This window comes from Mugil cephalus, chromosome 20 (assembly GCF_022458985.1).
Source record: "Mugil cephalus isolate CIBA_MC_2020 chromosome 20, CIBA_Mcephalus_1.1, whole genome shotgun sequence".
Classification (NCBI taxonomy): Eukaryota; Metazoa; Chordata; class Actinopteri; order Mugiliformes; family Mugilidae; genus Mugil; species Mugil cephalus.
The window spans coordinates 11,438,085-11,458,205 of NC_061789.1; the positions used below are offsets into that span (position 1 = coordinate 11,438,085).

The window sequence follows — 20,121 nt, forward strand, 5'->3', positions numbered from 1 at the left end:
AATTGGCATCATGAAAGTATAATCTAAACTTTGGTTTGCTGTCAAACTGTGTGCTCTACAACAGTAGTTTTACTTTCACTGCTTTGTGAGCTCTGCAAGTTTTGTACCACAAATCAGGTAATGCAACACTAGCTTCCATGCTAGCAGTGAGATAACGTATAATTTAGTGATTATTCATAAATTTACGCACGAATTACGTTACCTAGTTGTTATCTTGCTAAACTGTTAGCCTTGGTGGATTCACTAGGCCCATTGTTGCCTAGCAACAATGTTCTCACAACTTAAGACTGAGGTTTTTTTTTGTAGTACACAACTTCAAGACAGTGCCAACTAACAGTTGCATTTAGCATGTAAAATATTTTGACTATAATATTGGCATACTAACAACTGCTCTTTAGCCATGAAATAATGTCAAACTGAGGATGATGGAAATGTCATGTTCTGCATATTTTAGTCATCCAAAAAGAACTGGGCAAGTGGAAATGTTTGATTCAGTGTAGGATCAATTTTCTGGAGAGCATGAATTCATCCATCTACTTAATGACGACTTAATGCGGTATCAATATTTATCGAACTGACAACAAACACAGTGGATGATGTCCTGTGGTAAATCCTACATTTACTTCGTAGTTTAAAGTAAGATTTAATCCATCTAGACTTAATCCACATAATATCCACATTTTGAGAGAAAAACAAAAGGTGTATCCATTTCTGTGGCATTATTTATAATATTAGGAGCTAATACTATGCACAAAGGTGGACAAAAATATGTAGAGAAGATAATAGACATATGGCATTGGTTTTACATTTATGTCCATTCTGATGCTGAAGCTTCAGCTGATGTTGGAGCCACATGATTCACGCCTTTACTGATATTTCCCATCTTGCAAGTGAACCATTAAGAATCCCATCTCTGCCAGGTGTGTATAAATGTATATATATATGTATATAAAAAAAAATGTTATGTGCAAATTGAAAATGTGATGAATATACGTATAGAAACAGTTTCAGGAATAGTCGGAGAGCCCTGAGGAGTGTACTGGATGGCATGCACCTGCTGTGCCAATGCTTCATTTTGATGTTGACTGTGTCGGAAGTTATCTGTGTGGATATATGGTGCCTGTTGCACTGTGCTGCGTTTTGTGTTTTATTTATTTCCAGTTTATTCTTGTGAGACCGTGGCCCACTGAGCCTCGTTGTTTATTGTCACAGTTGCGTATTTATTGCCGTTAGACTGTTTTTATTGTCCCCAGAGTCAGCGTGCAGAGGCAGAATTCAGTTTTTACACTCCTCATATCTGGAAACCTCTCAGTTCTTTGGAAACTTTTCTGTTTGCCAACGCCTTCGTTTGAATTATATTTGAGGCTGTCTTACATCATGAGGCACATTCGCATCAGGAACAATGAAACAAACAAATCTGTGAAAAAAGAAGAAAAGCTTGAATCCTTCCCTAATATGTGAAAAAAATGTTAATCTCATGTATACTGAGATCTTTTTCATTAAGTGCTTCATTGCTCTGGTGATTTTATTTATTTATTTTTTTTTTCCCTGTGAGACGACTAAGCTCCAATCTATAAATCCAGCTCCTCTTGTAAACTCTCGTGGATGCTCTACTCATCTAGCAGGTCACGTCTGAGGATGTGGGGTCCTTGACGTCACATTTGACCAATAAATTTAATTTGGAAAGGCCAACAGCAGGGCAATGTGAAGAGTGGGGTAAGCAGGTCCATCAGGCAGGAGGCTGGACTACCTATTCAGGGTTTGTTTAGCTGCCAGGACTACTGAATATGATGATTAGCGCACGCTATTAAGTGTAACCATAGTAATACTGGTACATCATTAAGAAAAATAAAAACTTACATCTGCCACAGCATAAATCTGTGTGCAAAGTCCTCACCAGGAAGTCGGTGTAAACTGAAAACCAAACTGAATATAAAAAAGATTTGGGCTAAATTGAGAAAATAATCCAGAGCAAAATTAAACTCACCTGAACTTAACTGAAGCTAAAATGACATTAAGCAGAACTGAACCGAATAAAACTAAATTGAAAGCGAAGTAAACTGATCAAAATAAACTATGTTAATGCAAGATAAAGTGAAACTAAACCTAGTTAATGCTAAACTCAACTTAAGAAAGCTCAATTCAACTCAACTAGACAAAACCTTGAAAGTAAAAAGGAATCAAACTACTGCTGCGACTTTGACTGACTACTCTTCTTTTACCTTCATTCTTCATCCTCAGGTGTGTTCAGGTGTCAGAACTGTCATGTTTTTTTTGCAGCATGTGGAACTCTTCTGTGATTCACTGTTCTGGTTGAAGGCTATCAAACCCGTTTCACCTCACTCTGCTGTTCGTGAAGCGTACAGGAATATGGAAACCTTGTTAGGGGGCTATTTTTGCACACGTGGGCGGCTCTGGTCCAGTTTTTGGTTCCTGTATGTTTTCTCTTATATCCACACATCTTGACAGTTCCTTTAGCGCCGCAGTTGTTAAACGGCCTTTACTTCTGCTCGCTCGCTTCTGTTTCCTCCTACGACGTGTTGCGACGTTCCTTTCTTTTTTGCCTTTTCCCACTGGGATCGATCCCCGCATACCAGGCTTATCTCTTTTCATGTGTCAGGCGCTGAGACACACTCCTCATTAAACTCCTGCTGTCAGATGCCTGCCGAGGCTGCCGAGTGTCAGTCCTGATACGGGAAAACATGAAAATAGGGAAGGCCGCGTGTTTCCATTCACATCACGAATCGAACAGAGGAGTCAGCGCGACACGGTTTTCTTATAATGACTCCGGGCTGTGCCACTGAGAAGTGGAAATGTTAAAGTGACAGGTCGACACAAACTCTCAGACCGCGAGCTGTGATGTGTCTGTCAGCCGGGCTTTGAGCTTAAAGGGCCGTACCGGTGATTCTCATTTTTAGTCAATAAATCCAGTGTACGGAGCAGCCTTTTACAGGAGCTTCAGGCAGTGGTAGAGATGCGTTTAGATTATGAAAGTCTGTGATTGATCGTTGGGCTCAATTTGTTGGCTTTGACTTCAGACTTGGTGGTCTGACTCAATACTTTCTACATTGACCTGTTTGTCTTGGTCTGTGGACTTGGCCACAAGACTAAATGTTGATTTTAAATTTGTATCAGTTTGTCTAGTTTTCAGATACTGTAGGTCCTGTCGCTCCTGATTTGGTATTAGTTTGACGGGTCTTGGGAACTGCTGGACTTAACTTGGGAACCGTTAAGGGTTTTATGCACGGTTTATACTTCTGCATCAATGCGACGCCGTAGCTATGGCAACAGCCATAACTATAGCATGACATGCATCTCACCAGAAGTGTAACTTACACATCATGGTGACGCAGACCACAAGGTCTGTGATCGGAGCGCTTGGTAGTAGCATAGTGTCTTCCGCTGCTTTTTATACAAGCAATTTTAGAATTTTGTTGAAAGTGAAGCAGGAAGTAGAAACAAAAATGAACTCGAATGGAAAAAAAGACACAGCGACAGACAAGAATATATGGCTAGATAAGGGGTCTTCAACATTTTTCAGGCCAAGGATGCCCAAAATGATCAGAGATTAAGTAGGGACCTGGCTCCCAGCTTCAATTTTTTTTATTATTATTATTCAAAATGCAATATGAAATTAAAAGATAAAAAAAATAAAGCAAAGTGATCCATTTTGGCCTCAGTAGTTGGCTGATGGGAGCGAGCTGCACTGTTAGCTTCTCTTCTGCTAATATTGCGTAACAGTGCTTCTGGATTTCACTGAATAGGCTCTCGACCAATTGTGGGAACCTGGCTCGTGATTGGCTCGGCAGCAGTAGGGGGCGGGGCCTACTGTGTACAGGAAGCTTAGATCGACAGGTCTTGCTAGTGTAGTGCTCTGTGTGAAACGGTGCGCTGTTGAGACGGCTGCTATATCACTGAATGAAAGATAATGTCTTCTGCCTCCATTTATCACTTTACTAAAATATGTTGGATTCATGTTAACTTGTATTTAAAGAAATTTAAATTTATGGGGGGAAAATTGTGGTGGAAATTAAAAAAAATATATATATAAAAATGTCTAATCAACCAAAGATTTTGCGGCCCCTTGCAGTACCTTTGCAGACTCCCTGTTGAAGACCTATGGCCTGTATTCTAGAGACTTAACTTTGTCTTGGACTGTGGAGTTTTTGGTCTAGAGTTGGTATTTGCTTGTCTTGTCTTGTCGCTCTTCACTTAAGACTTAAACTTGTACAACAACTAACTGATTTAGTGCTTCGTTTATTAGTTTCAGAGCTACTCTGTCATTACCTGAGATATAAACAATGACTTAATGAAAAGTCAGAAGAAGCCAAAGTCATTTTAAGTTTCTGTCTAGTTTTAATTTCCTTTTATAATTAAATCTGACTTACAGACATCAGAAGTCTTTATTTTGTCTCTATCTGCTGACCAAGCTCACGAAGCCGATTTGATCAGTGGCCACTAAGTAATACTACTTAGTACTTGTGCTCAGACTGCTTTCTCCATGTCTGTTTTTCAGACTCTATGACGGTGCGGAGAGGAAAGAAGCTCAGTATCTCCATCCAAGAACACATGGCCATTGACGTTTGCCCCGGCCCCATCAGACCCATCCGACAGATCTCCGCCTACTTCCCTCGCCTATCCCCTACCTCCCCCACCCCCTTGTCCCCGAACCCCACCCTGTCTCCGAACGCCGTCTCCTCCCCGCTGGCCCTCAGCCCCGGGTCCGTGGCCTCGGGGATAGGCGGGGCACACCTCCTCTCTCCCTTGCTCGCCCATGGCAGGCCGGGCGGCGGCGGGTCTCTGTCCCTGACCAGCAGCGTGGACACGTCGGTGGAGATCAACAGCTCTGACAGTGACGACTGCAGTGAGCCTCGCTGTTGGCATGTGTCTGTGTGTGTGTGTGTGTGTCGCAGTGCATCTGTACACATCTGCATTCAGTCAGACTGTGGCTGCGGGTCGTGAGGCGGCTTCTTCTTCTTTTCGCACCACTCCGCGTGGCGTTTATTTTGACACGCTGGGTGAGGGATGAGCCGTTAGCTGACGGCTGTTGACGAGTTGAGAGTGAATTATCTTATCGACTTATTACCTATAGAGATTAGCTTACGCTTTTAGCTAGCTAGCATCATGGGAAAAGGCCCAACGCGTGACTTCAGGTGCTGTGCAGGTTTACAGAGGAAAATAATAATAATTATGAATAAAAATATAAGAGCTAATGTGTCCACATTCTTCAAAATTAACACATGTGAGGACAAATAAAGTTAGGTCTTGTTTGCTTGATCAGAGATGTCATCTTTGGTCTCTTTTACACACCTGAGACTCACAAGATTCATCAATTTCTCTTCACTGAATCCACGGAACTTGACACGTGAGATCTAAAAAAGACAGCTCAGAACTTGCTTGAGAATTGTCCCATTTTTACCATTTTTGTCAGTATAACAATAATCAGTGATAGTTGTCTGTATATTCACTGTTACATCATCAACAGGAGCTGCTCATGGATCGTTCGTCTGCCTTTAAAAGCACATATTTGTCTGAATGGGAACAGATTGAGGCTGAAGACGCAGAGAACAGCGACCTGTAGCTGACATTAATGAGGGGTGCCGCTCCCCTGGCCGTTCCCAAGCGGGCCTGTAACTGATTGGCACAAACCCGTCCTCGCCGACAGCCTCTGTAAATCCCCCTGTTAAGAGCGAGTCTGTTGTAGAATTACTTGTCATCTTTCGCCGTGAATCATGATGTTTACTCACGGCTCAGGGTTTAGACGACGACTTGTCTGCTCCTCGTTTTCTTCGTGAATGTAGCAAAGATCTTCATTTCGATTCAACAGCGAAACGGATGAACTCTTATATATAAAAAGGAGTTGGCCGTAGATGTGGAGGCTGCAGAAACTTCATGAATCGTTCTCGTGGGACCGGCAGTCTGACGGGCTCGACCTCCTGCAGCAGCTTCACTGTGATCAATAAGCGAAAGACACAAGTTTCTTTTACCTGACCAGCCACAAAACAAATGACCATCTCTCCACCGATTTACCCCTGGAGCAAACTGATGAATGATTTATGTCTTGATGTTAGAAGAGCATTAATAATGCACCTCGCACACACCTCTCCAAACTCATCTGGCCTCCGCCTCTGGTCTGGTCTGCTGAAGCTCGGGCCTGAAGTGTCTGATGAAGCTGAAACGCGATCCGCGCCTCGCAGACACCTACAGCGCGTCTGGCCTACGCCGCCTTCCTCCAGAGGAAGAGTGATGGGCTCTGCGAGGGGCGAACGATCGCTTCATCGCGCCCTCCACTGTCCCTCCGGCCGCAGAGTGAGAACAAATTGTGATAAATGACTCCGAGCGAACGCCGCTCTCAGAGCTGCCGACACGTTTCCGAGCTCCTCTGACTCAGATCCGCTTTGAAGCAAAGGCTAATTAAGGGGGTTTTACCCTTTTTATTTCCTCATTAGCGCGTGTTTGTTTCGCAGTCACTGATTGACAATTTTTTTTGTGCTTTTCTAATACCGAGGCTTCAGAATCGTCTGAGAGGGAAAACAGGAAGGGAGGGAGGGAGGAGCCGGGCGTCCACGTTTGACAGTCTGCGCCCTGTGACTGAAACAGAAGAGACGCTCTCAGTCACAAAGGACGCTTTTTTCCACACGGACTTCTCTTTTGTGCGCAGACTTCAGATTGCGATGAGGCTGTGGCGGTGGCGTCTGTTTTTTGTGCAGTGTGGTTCTTGCAGAGCTGCTACAGCTGCCCGGGGCTGCAATAAGCCGGTGTAGGTGGTGGGAGCAGAAACACAGAAATAAAAAAACCTGCATTACACATAGAAGAGAGCTGAGAGCTTTTTTTAAATCATGTTCAGGACCGCTATGGGAGAAACACTCTGGAGCTCAGGTAGCTCTTCAGCCTGTGCATTAGCTTAGAAAAACTAACGTGCAGGCGGTTGGGTATATGTATTTGGATTAAAACATGCGCAGAGCAGAAGAAGAAAAAGTACTCTGCTTCAGGAGCTGCAATCTTTTTATAATACATGCGATACTTTGATGCTGCAGCCGATGAAGTTGATCGATTGAAGTTTTTTTTTTTTGACTATACTTTATGGAGCTGCACTTAATTGGTTTATTTGCATTGAGTAAATCGAATGCAATGTCGAGGAAAAGATGTTTAAATTAGCATGTACGTTTGAAGTCGGATCTGGAGCTGCTTTATTGCTGATATCCACTTAATTTATCACGCTTGTGGAGATGTAAAGCTCTCCTGTGGGGTAAACCGCACTGAGAACAGGAAGCCGGTTCAGTCACACCACCACCACAGCTACATTAGTTCAAAACGCCACCCCCGCACACTGAAAGGCACCGAACAACCAACGGCTGGGGTCTTATTGTGATCACGTTCCATCGCTTCAAGGGTATTTTTTAGCATCTCCGTGATTCCGTCACCTCGTCGTCATCTTGTGCCTCAGAGTTTTTCTGTAAATACGTACGTGTCTCTTTGCAGATCTCTTGGTGATGGAAAACAGGTAGGAGCCAAGTCAGTTCAATCATTATTGAGTAAAGAGCAAAAGGTGCTGCAGAGGTGGAAGCGAAAGCCGGGGTACACGGAATCAGGGAAAACACGGCTAGAAAACAAATAGGCCCCTCGATCAAACCAATAAATAAAACCAATGAGGGGTGGAGCACACAGACAAAAGACACAAGGGACGACAGGTGAGTGTGATTAAAGGGGCGGGAAAAGACTCTATGATCCAATAAAGAATCTCCTGGTGCATCCTCGATAAAACATCCAAGGGTTTGGACCGAACTTGATCTTATGGGTATTACTTTGGAACAGAACCTGGGCAACGACCCAAGACCGACTCACATTTCACAACAAGACAAAAGTGTCTCTACTAACAAGGGAGGAAATAAGACATAACTTATTTTAGTTCTGACTTCAAAATTTATCAGGAAAAACGAGGAAAACCAAGCAGAAAAAACTCAATGTAGTTACAAGGTTTAGGAAAAATAAACATGGGTCCCTTGTGTTTTAAGGTCCCTTGTGCGTTTTCTGTGTGTATCTTTGTTGGTTTGTGTCTGTTCATGGGAGTTTTATGTCTTTTTGTCTCTTGAGGTGGCGTGCACCTCTCTGGCTGTGTCGGATCATGCTTTGTGTTTCTTTGCAGTCATTTGGATCGACTGTTAACAGTCACTTCAGTCCTGGTTAAGGGACCTCGCTGTCCAGCTTTAGTTCACGAGAATACCAGGATTTGTGAGAGGCAGCGGTTTACAGTAGCTTCCAGTTGAGCAGCACATGTGGCGTACGCTGTTTTGTGTGTATTTAGAGCTGAATCTTAAAATAATGCCCTAATGCCATGAATCATATGTACAGTGTGTGTTATCTTACGTAACGGCTCTGGAAGAACACCAGCGCGTGTTGTGTTTGCGTGGCGCGTGTTACCTGCATGTTCGCTCCTTTTCACACAGTATGCATGCTTTTAACAGGCCTGATGAATATGTTTGCTCTCATTTTAAGAGGATTTCACGAGCTGACGCGTGACGCGATGCGCTGAGATTCATGTGACAAGCGCAGATCCACTAAATTGGATTTCTGTCCTCGGAATGCGGCTCTGATTTATTTTTTTTTGTTCTGTCGCATGGTTTCAATTTGTTCTGACAGACTTTTTTCTTTTTTGTGTGTGAAAATCGTGTTTTTCTTTGTTGTTGTCATAATTGTTTCCATCCTCTCTGCCCTCGTGTGTTCTTTCCTCAGCTGCTCTGGGAACGCTGGAGTTCGAGCTGCGATACGATCAGAGCTCCAGTGAGCTGCACTGCACCGTGCTGCGGGCGAAGGTAACGGCACTTTGTTTCAGATTAGAGTCAAGAGTCCGACAGGAGATTACACGGCCCAAAGTGTATTGCTTAAATACTGTATAATAAAGGAACTCCTATTCTCAGATTTCTCATTAGATTAGATTTAGGAGCTCTATTCAATTATTAGGCTTGGAAATCTTTCAACCTCAGTGACGAAGAACCTCAGTTCTTCATCAATAACCTCAGATTTAATCATGAAATCAGCTTCTTGAACATTGATCAGTCACAACATTAAAACCACTGCCAGGAGAAGTTAATAACGCTGACCGTCCTACGATGATTCAAATGTTCTGCTGGGAAACGTTTGGACCAGACCAGTGACACTACCCCATATCAGTGACACTTCTTGAATGCACACACAAAAACGGTTTAGGAACTAAAAAAAACCTAAAAAACTAAAAACTAAACTAAACTAAAAAAAATCCTGACGTCACCCATTGGATCCTGAACCTCGGAAATGAAGCCTGAAGTGGGCGGAGCCCGTGGTCGCCATATTGGATAAGCTTCACTCCGCCCCACACACAGATATATTCCAAATATGGACGTGGGGGTCGTGTCGGACGTTGAGCCCCGCCCACTCAACTCTCCGCTACTTGTTAGCTCAGGCTACCGCTGCTCACTCAAAGTGGGAACGTCCTTAATTATGCAGAAATTTAAACCTTAATAAAAAATAAATGAATGAGTACAGTTGCCATGAATAGTGGAATAAACCATTGAGACCATAATCAATCTCCCATGATAGAGCTTAACTGACAACAAGATGCTCACCCCTACATGGGGTAAAAATATGCCGGGTATATGGACTTATTCCAGCCAGAGACGACTGGATCAGGTGTTTACATGGTTAGGAGCTGTTTATTTTCTTCTACTGAACAGATTATCAAAGATTTACACCTACCCTCTCAGTCTGATGGAAAATTCCCTCTGATCAGATCAGTGCGTTCTGACTCAGGTGGTTGTTTATAACTGGAATATTGGAGTAAATGTAAACTGAGGTGTATGATGCCACCTCCTTGGATGCTTTCTTGTGGATGGACTATGTCTATAGCTCACAAACATCCCAAAACTGTGCATGCATCCAAAAAAACGTTAGATAGACCTGTCTTATAAAAATAAAGCCTGTCATCCGTCGAGGATTTCCATTGTATATTTAAGCTGCTCTCATTCAGTGTTAAACCCTCAGGATTTTTTCCTCCTTCACAAAGGCTGCAGTGGAAAATGTTCTTATTATTCCTGATAGTATTTCATTGAAAACTCTTGACTGAACTACTCAGACATTTCAGCGTCATGGTCGGACTTTGATCTGGTCAGTAAATGTCACTGAAACGCAGACCTTCATCTCCACCCGTGGATGGTGGCTAAGCAACAAGAACAATACAGCAGATGTGAATCTTACATGTAGCGACCGGAGGCAGCTGTCAGCAATTTTTAGTCAGGCGGGTCATCTGACTAACTGACCCGTTAACACCCAGGCCCAGAGCAGGTGTTAAGCTTTGGGAGACGAGATAAGAAGGAGCAGATTCTCAGACGGCTGCAGGAAAAAGTGTTTGGTGTGTTAAACGGGTGTTGAGGTTGGAACATATGCACTGGCTCTGAAGTCCAAATGACACCTTCATTTCATTAAAAGACTCAGTTTGGCGTTTTCTCTCAAGAGACTGTGCAGGTTCTCAGAGGATGGCGCATGAAGTTAGCTTGGTTTTGAGGCTCTAGTAAATCCGGCACAGGTTTGTTTCAAACCAATGAACAAAGACATGCCAAAAACTACAACCAGTGACCAGCGGGCACAGTTGTTTTGTGAACTTCTGAAAGACCGGAAAATCTGAAGAGCTGCTACTAGCTGAAAGGCGAAGAAGCTAGGACTAGCTAGCTAAATGGGCTGAACTGAGATGTCCCCGCTGAATCGTGCCGATTAGTGCACTTGTCCTCCAAGCTGAACAGCCAATCAAAGTTATCTCTGTCACCAACTTGGTCCACCGCCAGTTCAATAAGTTGAATTCAACTACCGGCAACACGGGGTCCAACGAATACCAACGGTGCGTTACTGGAAAAACTAGGGCAACAGACTGTCACTGGAAAATGGCCGACCACCGGCTTGGTGCGTCACGGCCTATAGGGCAGTCCAATCATCTCCTCCAAAAGTTTAGCTGGAATAAGGTGGTCATGTCTGAGCCGACTGCCTACATTACGAGTTTAGTTAAAAGTGCAGCTTCATGCGGGACCGAAGGAGCAGCAGGACAGCTTTTCTTAATAACCCTGAACTGCTCACGAATCACCTCATCTCTCTTAAACATCAGTGGCCCTCATGCATTTTATGAGACACGCTACCCTTTATCTTTAGAAACATCTTCTTTCTCTCCGTTCCGCATGAGAACGGTGACTTGCTGCGAGCGGATACAATATTAGCAGAATTTAATATTGTGCGCTGAGTGGCTTCAGCCTTGATTGCTACAAATCCTCACAATTCAAACCGTGTGAACCATTTTCAAGACATCAAAGCCGCTGAAGCGGGAGTCCCTTAAATTGTAATGAGTGCGCAGTTGGAACTAGACACAGTTGGAACTAGTAGGAGCTTTCAAGCATTTAGTTGTTTTAACAATAGGATAGGATGTTATATAGCGAGAGGGAAAAAAGATATTCACAATAAAACTTATTTTACTGTGATGGTGACAGACGCAGTTTTCACCGTCATTCATCGTCTTTCGCATTTCTTTGCTTGGTTTGCCCGAGCCATGAGAGTTTGCCCCATGGTTGTAACTAACCAGTCCATAAGAAGAAGAAAAATACAACTATTATACAACTACGACTATTAGATATTTGGAAAGCACATACTTTCTTTGTACTGCCGCTGAAGACTGATGGGACACTCACAGGTCCAGACGAACCTTCAGTCACAGTCAGATGAAATGTCTCTTAAACTGAAACCTTGTCTCCATCTGTACTTCAGATTGCCGTCTTTGTCTCTTCACAGCCCCGACTTGTGCTTCAGCTATTATTCCCGACTCCTGAACTGAGCTCCTGTGTGACAGTTTGTGTCTTTGTTAATTTCTTCTCCTGGTAGTCGCGATGCCTGCCCAAGGAAACATTTATACGAACCTACCGATTGCTGCCTCTATTACACAGCAATGATGTATGAGGGCTTTAATATATTGTGGCTGTTCTTAACTTTTGAATACACTGTAAATTCACTTCAGTGAAACGGGAACAGTGTGTTGAAATATTGCCTCAGACCAGATGAGGACAGTTATTCATTCAGAGGATTTGAGTGGAATTTACATATAAATGATGGAAAGAACAACATGTTCCACTCCAGCTTCAGACTTTTAAAGTTACCAGTATTTCTCCGTACTCGGATCACCACGACACAGATACAATCAGACTTGTGTTTGTGCAGCTGATTTAAGAAACTGACGTTTAGAGTTTCCAAACATGAAAAAGAACGATATTAGGGGAAAGCACAGTGATAGAAGCAAAAAGTGAGGTTGAAATTGCTTCATTATCTCCGGGATGGCAGATAATCCGAGCACCTGCTGTCGCCGAGCTTCGTCTCCTTTGTCTCCTCCGCCGTTTTCTTAATTTGAGTACCCCCTTGAATGTCAGTGATTTCCCCGATGGCGTCGGTTCGTTTCTGCAGCGAAGCAGCTTCAGACCTGAGCAGCTGGATCGACTCCCACGGCCTGACAGGAAGACCTGGTTCTTTGTGTGGGGCTGGAGGAAAGCTGACACTTTTGACATCAGCTAAACTGAGCCTGTGAATAGCTGGGAAAAAAATAATCTAGACTGAAACCTGTTGGGCCAAGGCGCACCAATAGAAGAATGTCATGATAGCGTAAACACAGATCAGCCGCAACATGAGAAGTAAATAACTTCTTGTAACAGGTCAATGTTTTTCTGGGAAACTTTTGCATCCAGCATTCATGTGGATGTCACTCTAAGACATGTACCACCCACCTGGACCAGACCAGGCACCCCCACCCCATGGCAATCTCACTAAATGTCAAACTGATCATGCATCTGTCGGATGATCCACACAGCCCCGATCATCTGTTGGCAACGACATTATATGTGTCTGGCTGACTAACGTTAGCTATTTTGCCTGCTTCCAGGTGACAAATGCTAGCAACGCAAAATATACACCGACTACGGGGTGGAGCTGTATTTACCACCAGCGGTTTGTTCTTCACCCAAATGTTGGTGTGGCCTAATTTGCGACTGTCATCTATTTGGAGTATGCAAGTATGGGCGGAGTAAAGCTCATCCAACTTGGCGACCGCGTGCTCCGCCCACTCCGGGCTTCGTGTGAACAGCGACGTTGAAAACGTGGCTCCATTTTTGGTTCTTCCACTGAATAAATTCAGTGAAAGTAAAATTGGAGAATCTTCACATCTCGTCTGTTTTATTTCCAGCAGCTGAACCGCTCCACTGTCAAAACCGCTCTCTGCCGACTGATGTACTGAGGCATGTCAACACATAACACACACAATCAGATCATTTTATTTTGGTCCTGCGTGGACAGACCTTTAACGCTGCTTCCAGTCAATTATTTTTTCCCGTTGTCGCCAGAAGGAATGAGTCAGTTCCAGGATTATCCTCCTCTCCTTGTGTAACGTTATCCATATTTACCGAGACAAAATGTTATTCATTAAGCCGGTAAACACTGGTGGAGACCAAAATAGGAGCTAAAAAAAATAAAAAATAAAAAATAGCCCCCACTTCAAATACATAATCAGGTCGATTCTGACAAAAAAAAAAAAGAGATTTAAATGTGTTTACCTCATTAAAATGAAACTGTGTCTGCAGAGAAGAAGTAATTGAAACATACGTGAATGCGTCTGAGACCTTATTACAGGCACGTCTAGAAGGTCAGCGTCTTCATCGTCCTCAGGCTCATTAAAAATGGTGGTGGTGGTGGGAGGGCTAAAAATATGCAGGGGTGGGGGGGAAATCTATCTTCCTGCCGTCGCTGCAAATGTCAAAGCTGTTGAAAGATATTTAGCGGCAATTTCTCATGATGATCGGCTCCTGCTGACGAGGTCAAGACTCAAATCAGGCGCTTCGCACACGGACACGTGGGGAAAAAACGGTTGCGATTTTATTCACCTGACACACTGGAACGGTGTCTCACACATTTATGTTAATACATAAAAAAAGATTAAATGCTTTGTGGTTTAAACTGAAGAAGACGTTTGTAAATGTAAAGACAAATTACACGTTATAATCTCCATGAAAGTATAAGAAAGTCACTTTTAATGTATATGTATATATTTTTTTTGTATTAAAACCTACTGAACTACAAAGCTTGATCCAATAGAAGGAGCAAAAAGTCCTCATTGCTTCAACTCTTTAAAGTCTCAAGTAAAACTTCTCATAAATCAAATAACAGCAAAAAGTGATGATAAAAACATGACTAGTTCAGACGGGGAGAGGGATCAGGCAGGAAAACGTCACCGGTCTCACCTGCTCTCCTGTTTTTGGTCTTCAGGGTCTCAAGCCGATGGACTTCAACGGTCTGTCCGACCCCTATGTCAAACTACACCTGCTGCCAGGAGCCTGCAAGGTGAGACACACACACACACACACACGGCAAATATAAAGACAGAGATGACACAACTGGCACTATATGAAACCGTATCTGAAATTATTTGTCTTCTGAAAAGTGAAGCAGGAATGTGGCTGAATGTTTGCTTCTATAAATATTGCGCTGAGGTTATATTGGGAGTCAGTGGGGTTTTGACGTATTTTGTAGATAGTGACTCATCTGGATGATCTTATCTGCAGAATATCTGAAGCTATAGCAACGTTTAGGCTCCACAGAGCACCTCAGATCTCCACTCTTGCTTCACGGGGAATAAATTCAGTCAAAACCTGATTTGATTCCGTTCGTCTTCGGGCGAAATGTTGCAAATGTCCCGATTCAGGACTCACTTGCTTTGCAGTAGCTGCAATGTCACAATATCACAGATATCAGACAGATTTTCATCCAATTTCCAATTAATTAATTAATTTACCATGTTCTGTGTTTTCACTGAGAGTCAGTGTGATGTTCTCTTGTTCGTATGAACTTTGATATTTTGAATTGAGTTCCCAATAGAGGATGTAATAATCTTGAGTGTATGTCCTTTCTTCATTGGAAAACCTATGGAAGAGTATTAGGGCCACTCATGAGAAAAAAAAATTAGAGGAGGTAGATTTTTTTCTTTTCATCATGCACTTTGAGAAAGAAGTTGAAATTTTGAAAAAAGGCAAAATTTCAAGAAAAAAAGTTTTAAGTTTTAAACCGACATATGTATGGTACTGTCGATACTCTGTGGAAGAGCACTGGGGCTTAATTAATAATTTATATTAAGAATTTTAAATTGTATTGTGATTATTTTTTCAGTTATATTGCTGATATATCACATTGGACTGTCGCATGTCTACAGTGGCATGGATATTGCTGCACACTGTGGCCTTGCCTCGTGGCCCTAAAACTCTTCCGTAGAAAAGCAGACAGACAGAGTGCTGTATAAATTAATTCTACCATTTGTTTAAATATTCATTATCTGCATGATTATACCGATTTGCGGCCATTGCATCTAGTGATTAAGTGATTAACTCTGAGTTATAGTTCTCCACAACAAAGGAGGAGCAGCTCTGATTAATAAATCACCCCGAGGGTTTCTTAGTTCACTTACAAGAAGTCGAATGAAAGGTGTTCGCAGTGACTCTCTATCAGCATGCACAGTTTCTATTTTAATTGTTCAGCTTATCAACAGTCTTTTACTTTTAATTATATTGTTGTTGCTGGGTCATTTTTTGTTTCCTTTTTAATAGAAAATGCTGCATTCATCTGGTTAATTAAAATGTTTTAATGAGTTCATTTTGATGCTGTTCAGAGTATGAATGATTTTGTTTTCTTTGAGCCGTTTAAAGTTTTATTTTCTGCATCTTTTAAATTTAAGTTTAATCCTTAAATTGATTTTTCTTTAAGCTTAAATTCAGAGCGGGCATAAATGTCCAAGGTGTCGCAGACGCGTTCTGAACTGCAGAGTGAAACTAAAATCAATAATCACCAATGCGTCTGTGTCCGTGTGTCCTTCAGGCCAATAAACTGAAAACCAAGACGATCCGTAACTCTCTGAATCCAGTGTGGAATGAAACGCTCACTTACGTCGGGATCACAGAGGAAGACATGCACAGGAAGACCCTCAGGTGTGTGTGTGTGTGAGTGTTTGTGTACATCCATGTGTACGTGTGTTTGCGTGTAATTGATGCCCGGATCTCATTTCAGACTGATTACACTTACAGCCATTAATCAGACGCGGGGACACGTTGACATTCAGACATGAAGCTCAGTTGTCATCCTTCATTAATTCAGCCGTCAGAGCAGGAACCTGCTGAGTGGAATCTGAGAGCAGGACTCATGAGGTGAAGTGATCTTCTTGTCACTGTTCAGACGCTCGGTGCTAACAGCCGTCAGCTGGCATTGGCCTGCAGCCTGATCAAAAACGTCCTGTGGAGGAACGGACTCGTTTGTTTCCATAAAGTCGAGTGGGGTTTACTGCTTGTGGCTTTTCCCTCCCTCTGATGATGAATGAGCTTCTAGTACTGGAGCATCTCCATAATCACAAGGACTGTGAAAGAAGCAGAAATAATCTAATTAAAGAGGAGCAGACGTTTCATCTCAGTCGAATGTGGAGGAGAGTCAGCATGGAACAAACCTCTGGAGGAGGAGAAGGATGTGGCAGAACGTGAGACAAGACTCCTGAACCCCTTCCTGTCTCCTACTGGTTTACTATAGTGTCCTACTGATCTACTATAGTCTCCTTCCTGTCTCCTTCTGGTCTACTACAGTCTCCTTCTGGTCTACTATAGTCTCCTTCCTGTTTCCTAATGGTCTACTATAGTGTCCTACTGGTCTACTATAGTCTCCTTCCTGTCTCCTTCTGGTCTACTACAGTCTCCTTCTGGTCTCCTTCCTGTTTCCTTCTGGTCTACTATAGTCTCATTCCTGTCTCCTACAGGTCTACTATAGTCTCCTTCCTGTTTCCTAATGGTCTACTATAGTCTCCTTCTGGTCTACTATAGTCTCCTTCCTGTCTCCTTCTGGTCTACTACAGTCTCCTTCTGGTCTACTATAGTCTCCTTCCTGTTTCCTAATGGTCTACTATAGTGTCCTACTGGTCTACTATAGTCTCCTTCCTGTCTCCTTCTGGTCTACTACAGTCTCCTTCTGGTCTCCTTCCTGTTTCCTTCTGGTCTACTATAGTCTCATTCCTGTCTCCTACAGGTCTACTATAGTCTCCTTCCTGTTTCCTAATGGTCTACTATAGTCTCCTTCTGGTCTACTATAGTCTCCTTCCTGTCTCCTTCTGGTCTACTATAGTCTCCTTCTGGTCTACTACAGTCTCCTTCTGGTCTTCTAGTGGTCTACTACAGTCTCCTTCTGATATACTATAGTCTCCTTCCTGTCTCCTAGTGGTCTACTACAGTCTCCTTCCCGTCTACCATAGTCTCCTAGTGGTCTACTATAGTCTTCTTCCTGTCTCCTAGTGGTCTACTACAGTCTCCTTCTGGTCTACTTTAGTCACCTTCCTGTCTCCTAGTGGTCTAGTACAGTCTCCTTCTGGTCTACTTTAGTCACCTTCCTGTCTCCTATAGTGTCCTTCTTGTCCCGTAGTGGTCAACTTTAGTCTCCTTCTGGTCTACTATAGTCTCCTTCCTCTCTTCTACTAGTCTACTATAGTCTCCTTCCTGTCTCCTAGTGGTCTCAATTTATTAGCCCAAAATCTGACAGAAAGAAAATCTGTCCTCACACTTGGACAGTGACTTCAGTTTTGCAAAAATGTCCCAGAGTCTGAGTTTTCTGTAACTTTAAGACTTTAAATGGGTCATTATATTTCTAAGTCGAAGCATTTCTAACAAACGCTGCGGTAAATATCTGTGCAACGTTCTTTAGTGATTGTGCTCGGGGTCACGCATAGTAGAAGATTCCTGTTCCACATCACCTCCCCGCCGCTGTCTCGCAATATAAATGTCACAGCGAAGATAATCCAGGCAGCCGTCTTTGTCTCCTGTCAAAACATGTTGGACAAAGTTAATTAGAAGAACACACTGTAAACGTATGAGACAGGCTCACCTTGTGATGCGCTTCACTGCTCCCTCACACCCTTCCTGCCAACATTCAGCTTGCAGGCTCCTCGGGGATTTTACTTTTCACTTGTCCTCAGCTTAAAACCAGACGCGAGAAAAATGCATTTTGTGCTTCATCCCGAGGGACCGTGTGTTTCCTTTTATCCTATCTTTGCGGGGACCAGGCAGAGACGTTACAAGGAAAGAGGTTTTCGTAAAGTACGGATAGCACCTTCCAAAAGACGTCCTCAGTTTCTAAAACATGTTGTCGCTTTTCTAAACATGTCCTTGCTTTCTGTTAATGTCTCCAGTTTCTTCTCACTTTCTTGAAACTGGTACATCTGCACATGAGAGTACAGTCCCATAACCAATCAGAGCAACAGATTATGTGACTGGTTATTGACAAATTGATTTCAAGCTGTTTTGCCGTCAGTATCTTCATTCTCCAACAGCAGCAACTTTCTTGTAAACAAAATCAGCTCAGGTCTTTGCTGGAACACAATCAGTTCCCAACAGAGAGAATCCAGACCTAAAATCCCTCACTATTTTTGTGAGAGAAGGAACTTCAGGCTGGCTTTTCAGGGTAGAATATGTCCCGTCTTTAGTAAAAATACCTTCACTTTCCTCGTCTGTGAAGTCGCCGTTTGGATTAGAAGGTTACATCCTGGTCCGTGTTAGTTCAGAGACACATCACGGTTTGTTCAAATAGAAATTTCTTGCTTGCAGCTATGCAGGCTGCTGACCTTTCAACAGGATTTAACTCAGCGGCTGCAAATCTGATTGCGATTCACTTCACAAATAATAGAAAACAGAAGTCACACTCACAGTGTTTTTCCCGTCCTGTGACTTTATTTGAGAGCGGACTGTTCATTCCTTCTCCCCCGGCCTTTCAGCGTTTCCACATTGTTTGAAAAAAGAAGCACCCGGTTCTGTTGTAATATGTCTGTCTCGGGCGAGGCTTCGCCGTTTGATCTGACGTGATTTATTGAAAAGCAGCGAGGCTTTTTTTTTTTGTTTCATTTGGACTCGCTGTGTCTTTTGTTTTCTCGCTGTTCAAGCCGTCAAATCACATCAGGGAGAAGTGTTTGTTTTTTTTTTTTTTTTTTTTTTTCACCATATCAAAAAGAAAATCTAAAAGTTCATTCACTGATGTGAGCCGGAGGAGAAGTGTGTCGGGTGTCTTTGATCCAGTGTCCTGAACAAAACCTGACATTTTGCTGTATAACTGGCAGCCCCTGCAGTTTCATCCGGATCACACCGGTGACCTTTTCCACAGCAGTTGAGAGCTCATCAGTAGCATCAGCAGCAGGAAAAAGAGAAGGGTTTCCTCTCCACCACCTGCTGCCGCTCACAGAGTCGTAACGTGCGGCGCCTGAGTCACAGTGGAATTCCCAAGGGAAGAGTCGTCCTCATTATCTCCCGTTGTTGAATTTGTTACAGTCAAACATGGAGCTCCGAGGGGGTCGGCTGGGTCCTCAGCGAGAGAGTGATGTACAGACAAGATAAAACAAGATAGAATGCTCCTCAAAAGAAAATTGAATATCACAATTTTCGCTCAGGAGGAGGAGATGAAGCCGGTTCTCAAAATATCTCAAAACTTAGTCAGTGTGCTTACATGCACGTGAAAAAAACTAATTATTGCCTTAGTTGGACTATAACAGGAGAACTTAAGTGCATGTAAACACGTTTCTCTCAGTTCTCATTATCCAATTCACCCAGATGATGCGATTGGAATTCAACTTTCTCCAGCATGTATACGTTGAACCGGACTTATTAATCGGATAATGCGTGTGCGCATGCTCCAAAACCGCTGCTCTGACGTGTGACCCTGGAACAAAAACATCCAAGAAACCGGTCGCAGAAGAAGAAGAAGGTGAACAGAGCCATTAGAAGAACCATCTGAGGGATAGCGCACATCTTATCTGCACGAGAAGTAACACAAACGTTACGTACGAGATTTAAAAATGTACTATTATCCGTCTGGTTGTTGTTTGAATGCCGGTCTGCCGCATGAACGATTCTTGTTTATTATATAACATTATAGTTCAACCGGAAAATGGGCCGCATTAACGTGGTACTAACTAAGACACATATCGCCACCTAGTGTGCAGGAGGAGGACATGTTCCAGTCAGTTTTACGATTTTCTCCGTTTCATGTAAACACGGGATAAGGACTGTA

The 20,121-nt window shown here is 43.0% G+C and overlaps 1 protein-coding gene and 1 long non-coding RNA gene across 2 annotated transcripts in view; one reads left to right on the forward strand and one right to left on the reverse strand.

Annotated features, from left to right (window-relative positions):
* doc2a (double C2-like domains, alpha) overlaps positions 1-20,121 on the forward strand; it is a 50,147-nt gene that overhangs the window by 10,488 nt on the left and 19,538 nt on the right. Inside the window, exons 2-5 of the mRNA XM_047572654.1 lie at positions 4,517-4,864; positions 8,734-8,813; positions 14,314-14,388; positions 15,913-16,022. Of these exons, the coding sequence (XP_047428610.1) occupies positions 4,522-4,864; positions 8,734-8,813; positions 14,314-14,388; positions 15,913-16,022 (608 nt within the window). The 5' untranslated portion in view covers positions 4,517-4,521. The remainder of the gene's footprint in view (positions 1-4,516; positions 4,865-8,733; positions 8,814-14,313; positions 14,389-15,912; positions 16,023-20,121) is intronic.
* Positions 13,676-19,768, reverse strand: LOC124998340. Its single transcript, XR_007111046.1, has 3 exons — positions 16,532-19,768; positions 16,117-16,444; positions 13,676-14,381 (listed from the first exon to the last, which is right to left on the reverse strand). It is a non-coding gene; the product is annotated as an uncharacterized LOC124998340 (long non-coding RNA).